Raw genomic sequence first — 15,972 nt, forward strand, 5'->3', positions numbered from 1 at the left:
TAATTAATAAAGGCAAAAGCAGTTGAATTTGCCGATATAAAATAGGTGCGATAAAATTCTATTTACATATTTCTTTCCTTGCGAAAGTTTTTGTCCGTTTTTATCACACCGTCATGCCGGTCGCATTGTGCGAGGTCAGGTTTTACAGTGGACCAGTTTCCAGTGCCGTGCAGAAGTGTATTTTTAAATCATTTTCGAAATGCCCTTTTTGATTTTTTCTTTACAAAATTGTATTTGTGAGGGTCCCCTGCACATCCAGAATTTTTTTTTGGATAAGTTCTGAATCACCCTGTATATAGCGATACGTAGGGGTGGCGCGTGGGCACCAGCGGCCGAAATTCAACTGCAAATTAAACGGGTTAAAAAAAGGGGCGTGTTTAAAAAAAATACTACAATAAAGTATAAGTCTCGAAGATCATATTGCGCTTTTGAACGTTCTGAAAGCTTTGGTAGGAGCTGAGATGTGAATTTTTAAAGTTGGCAACTTTTAGCCATTTTTCGACCTTAAATCGCCCCTAGCTCGAAAAGGAAGCGTTCTACGAAAAAATGCCAAGGGACGAAAAGTGTTTATTTTTACCCAATTTATCTTGGAAAATTGTTTGCAGAGCGTTTTTTGCAATATTTTTATTTTGCAACTTTTTTGATAATAACAAATTACCTGCCACTCGGACACAAAGATGTTACTTAGGTTTTTTGTTCGCAATAACTCAATGCATCGATTACAAAAGGTTTCATTCTGGCCTCTCCTCGTGGTTGGTGACCTTGATTTTCTAAGCATCTTTTTAGGGGTGGACCGTTCGTCTATTAACACCACGTGTTCCAATTTTTATTTAAATATTTTGTATCTTCACAGTAGGCCCATACTATCGAGTTTGAGACACCCAGTGCATTTAAATGGAATAATTTAAAATTAAAGCAAAAATTACACTGATTTTATTAATTACAACTATCGACCATTTCACTAGTGCTTACTGCGTTAAAAAATCATCTCTATTATGTGTTGCATTGCAATTTCCTTCATCTTTAAACTGTTGTTTATATCTAAAACGCTAGAAACTTACATTTTCCGGCTAAAGAGAAGGTTAGTATACAATTTCCTTCAGAGCGTACTTAATTTCAATTTGCAAGAACTTATTATTGGGTTTAGTTATTTCTATTTGTGTCTCTAAGTGTTTAACTATGATCTTATCGAGCTTTGTTAATTATATAATTTTTAACTATATTTTCGCCAATTTTATCAGTATTTTTTATAGAAATATCCAAACTCTTTTGGTTGTTATAGCATTACACCGATCTGTAAGAGGCACAACTGGAGTCTATTGAAAAAATGGCATATTGTTTGTAGCAACATGTGTTCGAGGAGTAGCCAAATTTATTAATGCAAGAATTTTTTCTCCGAACATTTTAATGAACTCAACATAAAATCCCATCCAGACTCGGTACAGAACTAAGTAAATAATACTAATAGTGAAATTTAACAAAAATTAATGTTTGAACAGTAATAATTGAGTTGATGCACCTCAAGATCACTCGTCGACACAAAGGTGCACAAGTGGCAAATTCCAAACACCCAAATAAGTAGTGACTGAAAATTGAGCAGAGAAAGAGAAACGTGAGCATTTTCTAATGCGAGTACACGAAACGATTATCTGATAAAGCTCCGACAACGTTCCGGCTTCCGTTACTCCATTTCAGTATCAATTAATCGCTTGACGTTCGGCAGCCTGAAAAAACGCGGGGGCCGGTTCATGAATTTCAGGCGGGGATCAGCCGACGCTCGTCGGAACGTCGACCGTTGTTCCGGGACGATTTATCCTCGCAGACATCTATAATTTACGTTTATGTGGGGTTGATTATTAGTCAGTATTTCCCTTTTATCGAAAATCTGCGTCCAGGAGATTTAGCAGATCGAAATATCGGAAGTTCGGGCAGGTGAGGCAATGATTAATGGGGTTGGTGTTCGGCGAGGTTTCAGATAAACGCATTTCGGTGGCGATGTTGGTACAGGGTGATCCGTAGTTCTTTCTTGTTTGCATTTAATTCTTCGCTGTCAATATATTTGAATGGGATAATGGAACGAAGCACATGCATAAATAAAGAGTCAGTTTGAAATGTTGCGCCCGAAAATCTATTTATTTGAGGTCGACGCTTTTTATTCTTCACTTAAAATAAAATAGAAACTAGTAAAAAATTGTATCTGCTCCCATTATAGTACTTCTTAGACTATTAATACATTGTTTTTAAGGAGGTAAGTGTATTTTACCGTAGAAGTGGAAGTTTCTATGGACAACGGGAGGTAAGTGAGGTAACTTACCTCCCTAGGGAAATAAAAAATTTCGAGTTGCAAATGCATATTTTATGAACAAATAAATAGAAATATTTGATGAACATTACATTTTATTAATTATTATGAATGAATATTTATAGTAATTATACAGTTATTATTCTTCGCGTTAACTAATTATTACATTCTTTTCAAAATTATTTGACCGTTCCATTTCAGTCACCGGAGGTTCAATATTATCTGAGTGATCCATTAAAACAGCATGATGTACCACTAGAACCTGGAGTTGAAGTGTAATTGAAAAGAATCCTGTTGGTTATTTCATTTTTGTTGCTTAAACTGTCAGCAACATAACTTTCAAAGCAAATGTGGCAGGTTTCTACCCACCATGTCTCTTGATTGCTAATACATCAACTCCTGTATTAGCCAGTAACGTTGCCGATGTTCTTCGGAATGAATGGTCTACATATGTTTCAGGATGTTCTAGTTTCAAAAATTGTGCGATCTTATTAGATATCATAGAAAGGGTATTCTTGCCGGCTGGTTGGTTGTAACCTCTACCTGCTTGATAGCGTATAAAAAAGCTTGAAATTTCAGTTTTAATTTCCAACCTAATCTTGATATATTTGTTGAGAATTTCTAGGTGAGAAACAGAACCCAGACGAGAAGTAATTGTAAACGTACGTGACACACCATTTTTAGAATCTGGAATTGTAACTACAATGTTATCGAAATTTTTGAAATTGGCGTTGTCCAAAGTAAGTTTGCATAACTCATCAGAACGGCGTGCTCCTGCAATGCCTAGACCATCACTACCTTCATTAGAAAATATGTGTTATCGGGTGCCTGAATGAGAAAATCATTGACTTGTTCTCTTGTAAAAACGTTTGATTTTTTAGGTATAATAGCCGCCATTCTTACGTTTCAAAAATGCTCTCAGCTTGGGGTATTTTGATATAACCACGTTCTCCTCTATGAAAATAGTTGACTTAATCATTGAATATTCACTCCACAAACTCGCCGGTGACTTTAATATTCTTGAAATATGCTAGCACTGACATTTCAGAAACACCAGTATTTTTGTTCTGGCACCATTCTTTGAAATATCTATATGCTCTCCGTAGCGCACTTTCGGTTTCTTGGGCAATAAAAATTCTGTTTGAAAATCACTCATTTAGAAATAATAATTCAAATCCAGCAAAATTGCAACTTTTATGTAGCTTTGTTTATAAACACCTTAGAAACGAGAAAATCTAAACAACAAAGGCGACTTCGGAAGACTTCGAATAATGTCAAAATGAATTGATTAAGAAATATCAAGAAATAAAACCTAATCTTTATTTTATGAACCATAAAGACCTGTGGGAACAGATAAAATGTCATACACCACGCAGCAGTTAAGTGTAAATTAACAGTCTCGGACTCTATTGCCAGCCCTCGCTCCGCTCGGGCGCAAAATCGTCCTCGACTGGTAAATAATACTTACCTCCTTTATGGTGTAAATAACTATAGGACAGTATTGTTCATAACTGCAAAAAATAACTCAATAAAATAAAAAATATGTACATGATATTCAGTAAACTTGATTGTGTTTGCCTCCTTTTGAGTTATTAACAGAAAACGAAATAATGTGAGAAAAAACTTGCCCTATATTGTATTATTTTTGTACGAACTATTTAACTGTCACTTTATAAAAAATACGAAACCAAAACTAATTTGGTGGACAGCTGTGACTTGCTATAATTGCTCCATTTGTTAATAGGAAGTTCAACTAAAATCTCATACCACTGTCCTAGTTTTATTCTCTGCTAGAGAAATAGAGAGGAGTTACTTAAATAAGAAGTTTTCTTTAAGAACAACGTCTAGTACGTTACAAGTTGGTAACAAAAATTTTAAAATCAAATAGAAAAAGATCTGCCTGCTCGAAATCCTGCTTATATCTCGGGTCGTTTGCCTTCAATGTCATTTTCCACCAGGTTAATAATACATTAGTTAATACATTTTTCCATATTGCATTAATTAATTATAAGAAAACTTTGATTAATCGCTTATGTACAAAAAATGAAGCAATCAACGGAAAAAATCAATAGTGAGGGTGTTGGAAATGAGTGAAAAAAATTGCGCGCACTCACTTCTCCCCTGCCATATTAATTAAAAAATAGTAAGAACGGAACAAATGTCCGGTTAAAGCGGAAGTTCAATGAATAAATAAGTGACCACCATTCTTGTGGTGATTACTAATACCATTTTTTGTAAAAACTATAAGACAAGAAACATTTCTATTTCTCATTTTTTAAATTGATTTTGACAACTAAATACAAATAAAAAACAATTATTTGGGTCACCCTGGATTTTTTTTTAATTTCCGCATAAGTGGCAGGATTTATCCGTCGATTTCCATCCTCGCATTCTACAAATAAGTGGAAACGTGGAAATGAAAAGGGAAAACGGAATGATAATGGGTGCGTAACTGACAAATCTCGAAATTATTTTCTTCTTCGCGCTATACGCTTGGGAGGAGGGGATATTATTCATCAATTTATGCGACTTTTGTATCAGATAAGAACTTATTTCGTTGAATTCGTTATTATTTTATTCATAGCGTCGTATATATTCCTTCACTTTCTTCGAACGACTTATCCGTGGCGACTTAATTATTTTATGGACTGTTAGTAATATTAAAGAAATAAGTATTGATTTTTTTAATAATAATTTATGTAGATTCAAAAATGAAACTATAATCAACAATAATAATAAAAATAATCAACGTTGCCCAATAAAAATCAGAATAACTTTATAATTTTTTAAAATAATTATATTTGGATAACTTTATATCAAAATGTAGGATACAAAAATTTGTATTTTAAATCTTATTATGTCATCAAATAATGGTAGATATATTAGAAAAATTTTTGACCCAAAAATTAAAAAAGTACCTATTCAAGATTTTTTATTATTTATTTTTATTATTCTTTATTACAAATATATATGAAATTTCATTGTCATGTCCTAAAAAAAATATTGCAAAAATTTAAATAATAAAAATTTAAACAATATTTACAGTCCGTACAATATTTGTTGAGATACAATTCAAAGATAAGAATAAGCCAATAAAGTTCCGTCATCGGAACTACTGTAACAATTTACTATGGCAGGGGCGTACTTTGAAATTTTCCGCGTTATTTTCAGAATATATTAAAATATAAAAGTAGATTTTTTTATTAAAACGTGTTTCTATTTCTTCTAACGGAGTACATACACCTCCGTTGATTTATTTTAATAAGAAATTACACTGAATATGCACAGGAATACTTGTAACTTCAAAACACAGTATGCACTGCAAGCTGCTACGGTGAACGCCAAGCCGCCAATGTCTTTCACGTTGGGTGTTGAATGCGGTTAATTCCAAGAAAGTGACGCAGGGGTCTTCTTGGAATTCTATCTCAACAAATATCGCATGGACTGTACTTCACAGTTTTTTTATTGATGATTTGTTTTAAACAATTCTGTTGTTGAATTTCTCTGATAAAGTTTCGTTCATGTTTTTTCTGATTTTTGTTTTTAAAAAATAGTATATAGGCTTTGATTTGTAAAATTAAGAAAGAGATAGGAGAAGTTTTGACTCAAATTACAGATTTTCCTGCTTCATATTTAGATACCAAAATTAGTTTAACTAACTACTCATACTACGATAATTACAGTTATAATTAATTACAAATACATGCAATTACAATAACTCATATCGAATCATTAATTACATTTTTAGATACGTAAACTACTTATTTAAATTGTTTGTATGCAATTATGATTATAACATTTTATCGATATGCCATTAAGTGATACTAATACAATTTTTTATTTCTAGAATGACGCGAGCAATCAGTTTGTCTGCGAACGGCTTCAGCAATTCAGCGAACCCCTTCATCGTTTTGCATCATCACACACTGGTAGGTATCCACAAATATGTCTAAATATTTTAATCTAAAAGTAAGAACATATTTGTATCTAACCTTAAAAATTAAGAAAAAAAATATAAATACCTAAAAGCAATTCCTAGGGTGTTATCACAGAGTAGCGTTCATACGCGTACGTCCTATTCCTTCAAGTCGAATGCGTTCTTTTTCAATCTCGCGCAGCTCTGTCTACTAAGCAAAACTGATTAAGTTGATCTATTGAAAAGAAAAAACAACACTCTCTTGGTTGTACTTTAAAAAACGTACAGTCATAAATATTTTACTTAAAATTAAAAACATACTATATTAAATACATACTAAATAAAAATAATAATAATCACTTATTATTTCTGTATGTTATAAGATTAGGGATAGAACAAGTCATATGTAAAACAAAATATCATCGATGGTGGCTGACAAAATAAAACAGTTACACTTGTACAATAAACTGAAGAAAAAAGAAACTAATAATATACTCAAGAATGAACATATATAAAAGGAAAGTAATAGTACATTATTGTCTTAAAAGTATTTAATAACACTGTAGCAGCATTTATTTAATAAAATATTTTATTATTTTAAATGATTAGTTATTTTGTCGCCTAATATATTCATATAACATTACCTTATACGAAGTATAAAAATACCTGTAATTTAATATTTTTGGCACTTCTCTCATCTATTTAGTATATAAAATAGTCTAGGAGAATTAAGCCTAAAACCTTCCAGATGTGGCTGTTGCTTTGCATAGAAATTAGTAAAAATCGCTCGAAAATTATATATCTACAGGCTGTTACAAATTCGCTTCTCACTACAGGGATCTCGGAAACGATAATCTAAAGAAAAAAATCTTGGAAACAGAATTTGGAACGAATACACTGAAGATGAATTTTTCGAGACAAAACGTCTGAATCTGGTTCGGGCTGAGGCAGTACAGTATTGGGGGTCTTGAAGGCTTGCAAAAAATGTAATAGAATTTTTAGGGTCGTATTTTAAAAAATGAAGTTGATGATGGTCCTGGAGAGACGAAACGTTGCATATAAAAATTGATTATACCATTCGATAGAGGGCAAAAAGTGGCCATCAGAAAGTGTTCTTCTTTTTTCAATATCACCTCAAACTAGGCTGAAATGAAACAAAAGCGGATTTCGAAAATTTCGTTTTTTTTTTCAAATATTTCGAAAACTAAACATGCAACCTTGATTTTTTAGAGGCATAATGTTGGTCCCCTGATTATGCAACTTTGCTCCCATTTAAGCTACTAGTATTTCTTACCGTTTCCAAGATCTCTGTAGTGAGAAGCGAATTTGTAACAGCCTGTATATAATGAAAATATAAGTTAGGTTGTGCAAGAATACGCAAAAATTAAGTATTTTTTCTCACATTTTCCAATATAACTGTAAATATGCAGTTTAGAGAAAAAAACATTAGTAATGAAATTGTTTATTTTTGTTCTTAAATTTCCTACAAGATAGAATTGTTTTGATACTGGCGCATGTTACATTTTTGTTGGTAGATAGCTAAAACAGCATAAAAATGTGATGAAAATCGAGGTAGGTAATTCTGAAGCGTTCAACTGACAGGTAAGAAATTGTCCAATTTTATTATAAATGTGGATTTGAGTACTTATTAATACATATTACAAAACGTAATCCCAAAACCCGATCCAAATCGGTCTGATAGTTTTAGCATCAGACATTTGTTAATTAATTTCAGAGCAAAATGTTCTTATTTTTTGCGTCAATTCTAGGATTAAATTTAGGTATTTTAATTGGCGCTATTTTTTTTAATATTTACCTACTTGGACCCCATAACTATCATATAGAATCTTTATAATATTAATATACTTTGTTTAACAACTTTTGAAGCGATTTTAAAGGTTTGAAAAATGTTGACTATACATATAAATACTTTTGCGAAGCGGTTTTGCAAGTAGAAAACTGTATCAAAGTATTAAAAAAAAGTTTGCTATAACGATTTAAAAAGAAATATCAATATCGGAGCCATAGAAGTCGATATATTGCGTGCTGAAGCGCGCACTCCTTTTGAACGCACGATTTCAAGTTCTGTTTTTCACCCCAAATTGTCAGCTTGTCCATATTCATTGAATATCCTACAAAAAGCACACGTGCGATAGTATTTATAAGAACACACACGGAAAGTTCTTGAAAAAACTACCACATTCAATTTTTGTTGTTACATTTTGCATAGTTGCTAACGCTTGTTGTCTTTCACACTCGATACCCCGTAAAAAATTTCACTCAATTTTACTCAGTAATGTATCAATTTCCGTGAGTGAAACTATTGCATGAGCAATGAGTGAGTTTTACTCAAATCCGAGTTACTGTTAACTATCAATTGAGTGACTTTTGACTTTATTCTGAGCACATAAAACTAATTTAGAGTCGACTTTTTCTCTAAAATGATTTAAATTTAACTATTATTGAGTCATTTTTTACTCAGACTTGGTTTTTATTAACTAAATATTGAGTGCAAAAATAAATCACTCATAAATGATTAATTAGGAAATTAATTCACTTCGCATAGCCTTTTCCTGTCCTGGCTCAAACACGCCAGCTGAGACGCGCCGTCGCCGGGTAGCGCCTGTTCTCCTGGCGATTACGCTTATCTGGAGCATCTAACGGGCCCCTATCAACTGTGGTCGAGATTACAGAAGCAATATGTAAGTGATGCCATCTTCACGGCGCCATTCAAATTACTCGAAATTAATGTACATTTAAACTCACTCAGTACTCAGTAATGGGCACATTTACTCTGATTTAGGGACAAGTGCACCAAATACGAGCTTACGTGAAGAATTTATTTAATGAGTACCTATATTTGAGTGAAAGTACCCAGTTTTAGTATAAATATAATCACAAATGAGTAAAATTATTAAAATGCCCAATATTGAGTGAAAATGTACTCAATAATTTCACTCAGTGGATTCTCTCCGAACCTTTATTGCTTTCACTCACACCGATTTTTTTACAGTGTATCACAGAATTTATAAGAATGTTTTGAAGTTAAGCGTCTTTCCGATAACGTTTGGTTAGTACTTTGATATATTTTTTCCAGCCCGCAAAAACGCTTCACGAAACATTTATTTATAAAATCAAAATTTTTCAAACTTTTAAAATTGCTCTAAAAGTCCTAGTTATATATGATAGTTAAGAGGTCAAGTACATGTAAAAAAAATCGACGCCAATTAAATTGCATAAGTTTAACCCCAGCAATTGAACGCTTCAATTTACCTGGATTTTCATCACTTTTTTACGTGGTTTTGTATGTCTAGCAAGAAAATATAACATGCGCGAGTTTCAAAACAATTGTATCTTGTAGGAAATTTCATAACAAATAATTTCATTAGTAGTGTTTTTTAGTTAAAGTGTAAGAAAAAATACATTAATTTTCAGTATTTTTGCGATTTTTCCTACAAATAGCACAACTTTTTTACCTATATCTTATACTAGGTATAACTTATAATTTCATTGTGTATATTATTCTCGAGCGATTTTTATTAATATTTAATCTACATCAAGTAACAACCATGCCAATATGGACCCTGGACTATTACATGAAAACATGTAATTTAAATGCTGTGCTAGAACGTTCACTGCAAATTCAGTTATTTGTTTTGTATGTAAGAATACCGATTAACACCAGAAATAGTAAGATAAAATATTAATGCAACAAGTACAACATAAAAAAAATCGATATACTTACTATAAGATAAAGAAGTGAATATACTTAAAAATACGAAATAGTACATATTTTAGTTACACTTTTTGTGTATGTAAACCATTGCAAATGCGTAATATTTTGTAATAATCCATAATTTTTATCAATGAATGTTGTCCCCACTGATAAAAATTATAAATTATTGCGTACTAAATTTTAAACAATTATTGCAATGTTGTTTGCACACAAAGATAGTTGTTATAAAATTTGTAACACGATATGTAAAATTAATCACTTGTGTATAATTTTAAGTATTTCTAAGTAATTTACTTCTCACAGTTACATTTTTTTTTTTTTGATTATATTTAAAAATATTTTGCTCATTATCTTTTACATAGTTTTGTCATTTCTAATGTAACTACACATTTATGCAGGCTGTTACAAATTCGCTTCTCACTACAGGGATCTCGGAAACGGTAAGAGCTACGAAGTAGCTTAAATGGGGGCAAAGTTGCGTAATCAGGGGACCAACAATATGCCTCTAAAAAATCAAGGCTAACATGATTAGTTTTCGAAATATTTGAAAATAACCGAAATTTTGTAAATCCGTTTTTGATTAATTTCAGCCTTGTTTGAGGAGATATTGAAAAACGAAGAATTTCTCATGGCCACTTTTTGCCCTCTATCGAATGGCATAATCAATTTTTATATGTAACGTTTCGTCTCTCCAGGACCATCATCAACTTCATTTTTTTAAATATGACCCTGGAAATTTTGTTACATTTTTTGCAAGCCTTCATGACTCCCAATACTGTACTGCCTCTGCCCTAACCAGATTCAGACGTTTTGTCTCGAAAAATTCATCTTCAGTGTATTCATTCCAAATTTATCTAAATTTTTTATTTAGATTTCTTTGTTTATTGAATTATCGTACACTGTAAGTGTCGTTAGACCCTGTGAAATCCATCTAGATATTTAAAGCTATTACCACCACGCGCTACAATAATACATTTATTATTATTAACTATTACCATCACTTGGTCATACATAACTCAATAAGTTGTTGCGTCAAAATTAAAACATTGTTACAATTTTAATTTTATTATGACAAATTAATTCTTAAAAATGCATATGAACAACCAAAACGCCAACTGAATATTATTCTTTAAAAAATTTCAGTAAATGGTCAAAAACATTTTCGTTTTGGCAAAGGTTAAAAATGAAGATCAGCATAATATTATTGGAATTTATTATATCTGTAACTGCAACTTTGAAAGAGCATGTCAAATGTATTTGTATGAATATCCTGAAAAAAATATATCGGAATTTGTTTGAATTTTGAGCACTCGAGGAGCCTAGAAATAACTATGGACACGGGAATAAAACTCTAATAATGTTTCATTTTAATGCGTGGTGGTAATAGTATGAATAACTAGATAGATTTCACAGGGTCTAACGACACTTACAGTGTACGATAATTCAATAAACAAAGAAATCTAAATAAAAAATTTAGATAAATTTGAAACCAATAAACTGAAGATAAATTTTTCGAGACAAAACGTCTGAATCTGGTTAGGGCTGAGGTAGTACAGTATTGTGGGTCATGAAGGCTTGCAAAAAATGTAGTCAAATTTCCAAGGTCGTATTTAAAAAATTGCGCAACTTTGCCCCCATTTAAGTTACTTCGTACCTCTTACCGTTTCCGCGATCCATGTAGTGAGAAGCGAATTTGTAACAGCCTGTATATGTAAATATGTAATGTAATTTTACTTGTTTTAAATTTTAAAATAACCAATAATCTAATGTAATTTTATCATCAAATTCATGACTGTATCGAACAACCCTAGGAAAGTTTAGTAACCGCAGATTTAAAGAACATTTGAAAAAAGGATATAACATTCGTTGACAAAACGAAAAAAACAAATAAGTCAAGTACAAATATCCCCAATAAAAATAGATCGTAGACTCATGATTATAAAATCCATCGCCACCTTTATATTGCCTAATTAATTCATAGTCCTGTTTTATAGCCTCTGCCTAAGATCTTATTTTAGAATGGATTAGGGTAGAGGAGGGAGAGTAAACCGCTAGATATAGATAGTTGAAAAGAAATTTTACACTAACTACAAAAACGGAAGTCCGTAAATCCCCGCCGTTCACATAACATCACGAACTGCCTCCTCATTTTCGTAATTTATAAAACACCAACTATCGTCTATATTTAGACAAAGCGGTCGGATGGATCCGAGAAAAATTAGGAGACAAGCGGAGCCGCTTTTATTGTTATATAAGGCTGCTAAAAGTCCTTTTAATGGAAATAATTCTTGCGAAAACAATTCTTTCAATGAAAATAGGGGTCATTCTACAAATGACATTCTTGAAGAATTCACAGAGAATAATAGATCGGTGATTGTATGATACTGTTTTATGTTTTTTGACTATTGTGTCAACTAGGACCATTTGTAGCTCAATAATTTGGTAAGAAGGCATATACAGGGTGATTCAGAACCAAAAACAATGTTTGATTGTACAGGGGACTCTTAGAAATACAACTTAGTAAAAATCAACAAATACACTTGAAAATGATTTAAAAATACACCTCTGAACGACACTGGAAACTGGTCCACTGTAAAACCTGACCTTGAGCAAAGTATGCAGTTGGCGAGTTTTGTTTTTTTTTTTGGCCAAATGTGTATTGTATAAGGTCTATTTAAAATTTTGCTAGTCATTTTTATAACAAATTACTATTAAAGAATCCGACATTTTCCTTCAAAAAACTTAGAAAAGCACATGGTCAATATGAAACCTTGTCTAAACTCTCTAGTCAAACATTATAGGCTAATACTTTTAATTTTTTTATATTTTCTTGATTTTTTCATTTAGTGTACTGTTTAGTATTAATATCGCGTAACCCCGACCTTTACAATCATTGCTTCTTTAACGTGATGATTAATACAATGTTGTCGTATGGGTGTCAATTTGTTATTTTCACGGGCAGTGTTTTTCTTTTAAGTAATTTTAAGTGAATTTAATCAATATTATTAAAGGATACAAAAAAATAATTTACTGTAAATATCTTCTGAAATAATAGAGGTATTTGACCTAAATTTGGTGCACGTTATATTAGGTCAAGTTTCCATAAAATGCTCTCATATCAAGACTTTACTCAACCAGTGGCGGAGATATGGAGAACTCATTCAACTATTTTATTAAAAAAAAAAGTACGGTACAGGTAGGGTAGTTGAAAACTGGTTAAATGTCAACTACCCTAATAAATGGACTGACAAGCGGGGCCCTATTCCATGGGTAGCCAGAACACCAGATCTTACCCCCTTGGACTTCTCCATATGGAGGATAACTAAAAATTATGTGTATGAGGTTCAAATTTTAGAGTAATAATTAATACGTCGCGTAAGAACTGAAGTGACTTTTACTGCATGTGACCAATTAAAAAATAGCTGGGTTCAGCACATACAATTAAATATTTTAACACCCTACAGAGCATGTATTGAGGCAAATGATGCCCATTTTGAACACCTATTATCAAATGTACTCATGTTAGTAACATCAATAATCATTTATTAGTTAGTTAATCTGTTAGTTAATTTAATTATTATGTAATTTTGTTATTAACCTTTTAGTTAAATTTTCGTGTATTCCATTTTTTGTAAGTTGTTTGATACATTTATTTTTGCTTTTAATTTTATTTATTGAAAGGGTGATTCACGCAAAAAATTTACTGGCGGTAAAAAATGTTTGAGAAATCTAAAAAACGTGTAAATTAATGATTTTCTTGAAGTTCTTGAAATAATAATATTATTGATTCGAAGAATGATGATTTTTTATTTAAATCAGTTGGAATTAGCCGAAATATTTCTAACAGGAATTTAAAAAATCCATTAGAGCACAGTATCTGGCTAATTTGAAAGAAAAAAAAAAGAGAAATCCAATTTGCCGTAAAACAGAAAAAGATACCGACAAAACGTAAGAGGTATTTTTTGTTCCCATTGGCATGCTTTTTCAGAAAATACAGGGTGTCCCTACACAGGGCAGGTGCATGTAGGGGTGTCCAAAATATTTTAATTTAACCAAACTTACCTATACAGGGTGGGCCAATGGAAACTTTCCACCCCGATTTTTTTGGTTTAAAATAAAAATCTGGGAAAACGCTCGGACACGTCGACTTTTGATTTGAGGGGGGCAATAACCTCCCTTATTTTAAGAACAATATTGTCTTGAAGCAAAGTAAGATACATCACAGACAGCTTCTCTTCAAGTTCTGCAAGAATGCATAACTGTAGAATGTCAAACAATAACTGACGATATGTTGCAGAATGTTAGAGAAGAGATAGAGAATCGATTTTATTATTGCATGGATGTTAATGGCGGACATTTTGAACAGTTTGTTAGATAAAGTTCATGTAAAAAATACTTACTAATTAATAAATTAGTAAGTATTTTTATTTTGACAAGCTGTCATTTCGTTACGGATAAAAATAATGAGGTGAAATTATAAGGTCATAAAGAACTCGATGAGACCTTTAAAAAGAGGTATGGCACGACCCCTATCCCCTATTCAAATTTGGGGGGTTGTTCTTTCCCCAGCTAGGGGGTTAAAGCTACGGGGATGAAAAAAACTGAAAAATAGTTCCCCCTCAAATCAAAAGTCGACGTGTCCGAGCGTTTTCCCAGATTTTTATTTTAAACCAAAAAAATCGGGGGGGGAAAGTTTCCATTGTCCCACCCTGTATACAAAGTTGCACCCCCAAAGTGGGGTCCTAAATATCGAAAAAAATTAATATCTCTGCAACACTTTACCATAGAAGAACCAAATTTGCTATAACATTAGTGTTAATAAGTAATTAATTTTGCTTTTATCGAAAAGAATTAAAACTTTTACAAATGCGGAATTGTCATACATGCTTTTGTCTATGGTTGAAGTAATGGAAATGGTCGGCAAGCTCGACGATTGTATGCTGAGTTGTATCCAGGACGTAGGGTACCTCATCACACAATATTTGCTCGTCTTCATCAATGTTTGCGCGAAAATGGTTCATTTAAGAAACAAACGGTTGACTGTGGGCGCCCTCGAGAAGTACGAACTGTGCAACTAGAAGAAGCAGTTCTCGAGTTAATTGCGGAGTCACCTGAAACAAGTACTTGAAAAATTGCCAACATATTGAATGTAAGCAACTTGTATTTAAAATTCTTAAAGAACACCAATTGTATCCGTTTCATATTGAACATGTGCAAGCTCTACTACCTAGAGACTTTTTCCGCGCCTATTTTTTGCCAATGGATTAATCATCAAATCGCTCAAATTCTTAATTTTTTAAATGCCGTTTTGTTTACTGACGAGGCTACTTTTGGACGACAGTGTATACGAAATTTTCATAACAATCACTTATGGGCTGAGGAAAACCCCCATGGAATCTTTGAAGCTCATTTTCAGCATCAGTTTTCCGTAAATGTATGGTTTGGGGTAATTAATGATCATTTAATGGGTCCATATTTCCTTCCACAACGACGAATCTTTTCTTAATTTCCTACAGGAAGAGTTACCTGTTCTTCTTGAAGAAATTCCTCTACAGCTGAGACAACACCTATGGTACATGCATGATGGTGCACCAGCCCATTTTAGCATTAATGTACGTAATCACTTAGATACAGTATATCCAAATCGTTGGATAAGTAGGGGAGATACGGAACATTGGCCTGCTCGATCGCCGGATTTAAATCCTCTTGATTTTTGCATTAGGGGTTTTCTTAAGTCATTAGTTTATTCCACTCCCGTTGAAAATGTTGATGACCTGAAGAATCGAATTATAGTCGGCTGTGAGACAATAAGAAATATAGGTACCAGGAATATTTGCGCGAATACGACATTCAACGAGGCGAAGAGTTGAATCTTGTGTCACGTCTGAGGGAGGTCGTTTTGAACATTTGTTGTAGCTTTGCGCCTTTTCAAAATTTTATTAGTGTTATTTTCTGTTATTGTTCTGGTTTAATGTTATTGTATTAGATATAGATAGTTCTTGATAATGTATTAAAGAA

At 32.4% G+C, this 15,972-nt stretch overlaps 1 protein-coding gene across 2 annotated transcripts in view; it reads left to right on the forward strand.

Moving 5' to 3' along the window:
- The window catches only part of LOC108909161 (transcription factor SUM-1), a 116,730-nt gene that overhangs the window by 75,198 nt on the left and 25,560 nt on the right, over nt 1-15,972 (forward strand). For both annotated transcript variants that reach the window (XM_018713405.1, XM_018713406.1), the window contains exon 5: nt 6,150-6,231. In XM_018713405.1, coding sequence (XP_018568921.1) covers nt 6,150-6,231 — 82 coding nt within the window. The remainder of the gene's footprint in view (nt 1-6,149; nt 6,232-15,972) is intronic.

Source organism: Anoplophora glabripennis, unplaced genomic scaffold, assembly GCF_000390285.2.
Source record: "Anoplophora glabripennis isolate ALB-LARVAE unplaced genomic scaffold, Agla_2.0 scaffold463, whole genome shotgun sequence".
Classification (NCBI taxonomy): Eukaryota; Metazoa; Arthropoda; class Insecta; order Coleoptera; family Cerambycidae; genus Anoplophora; species Anoplophora glabripennis.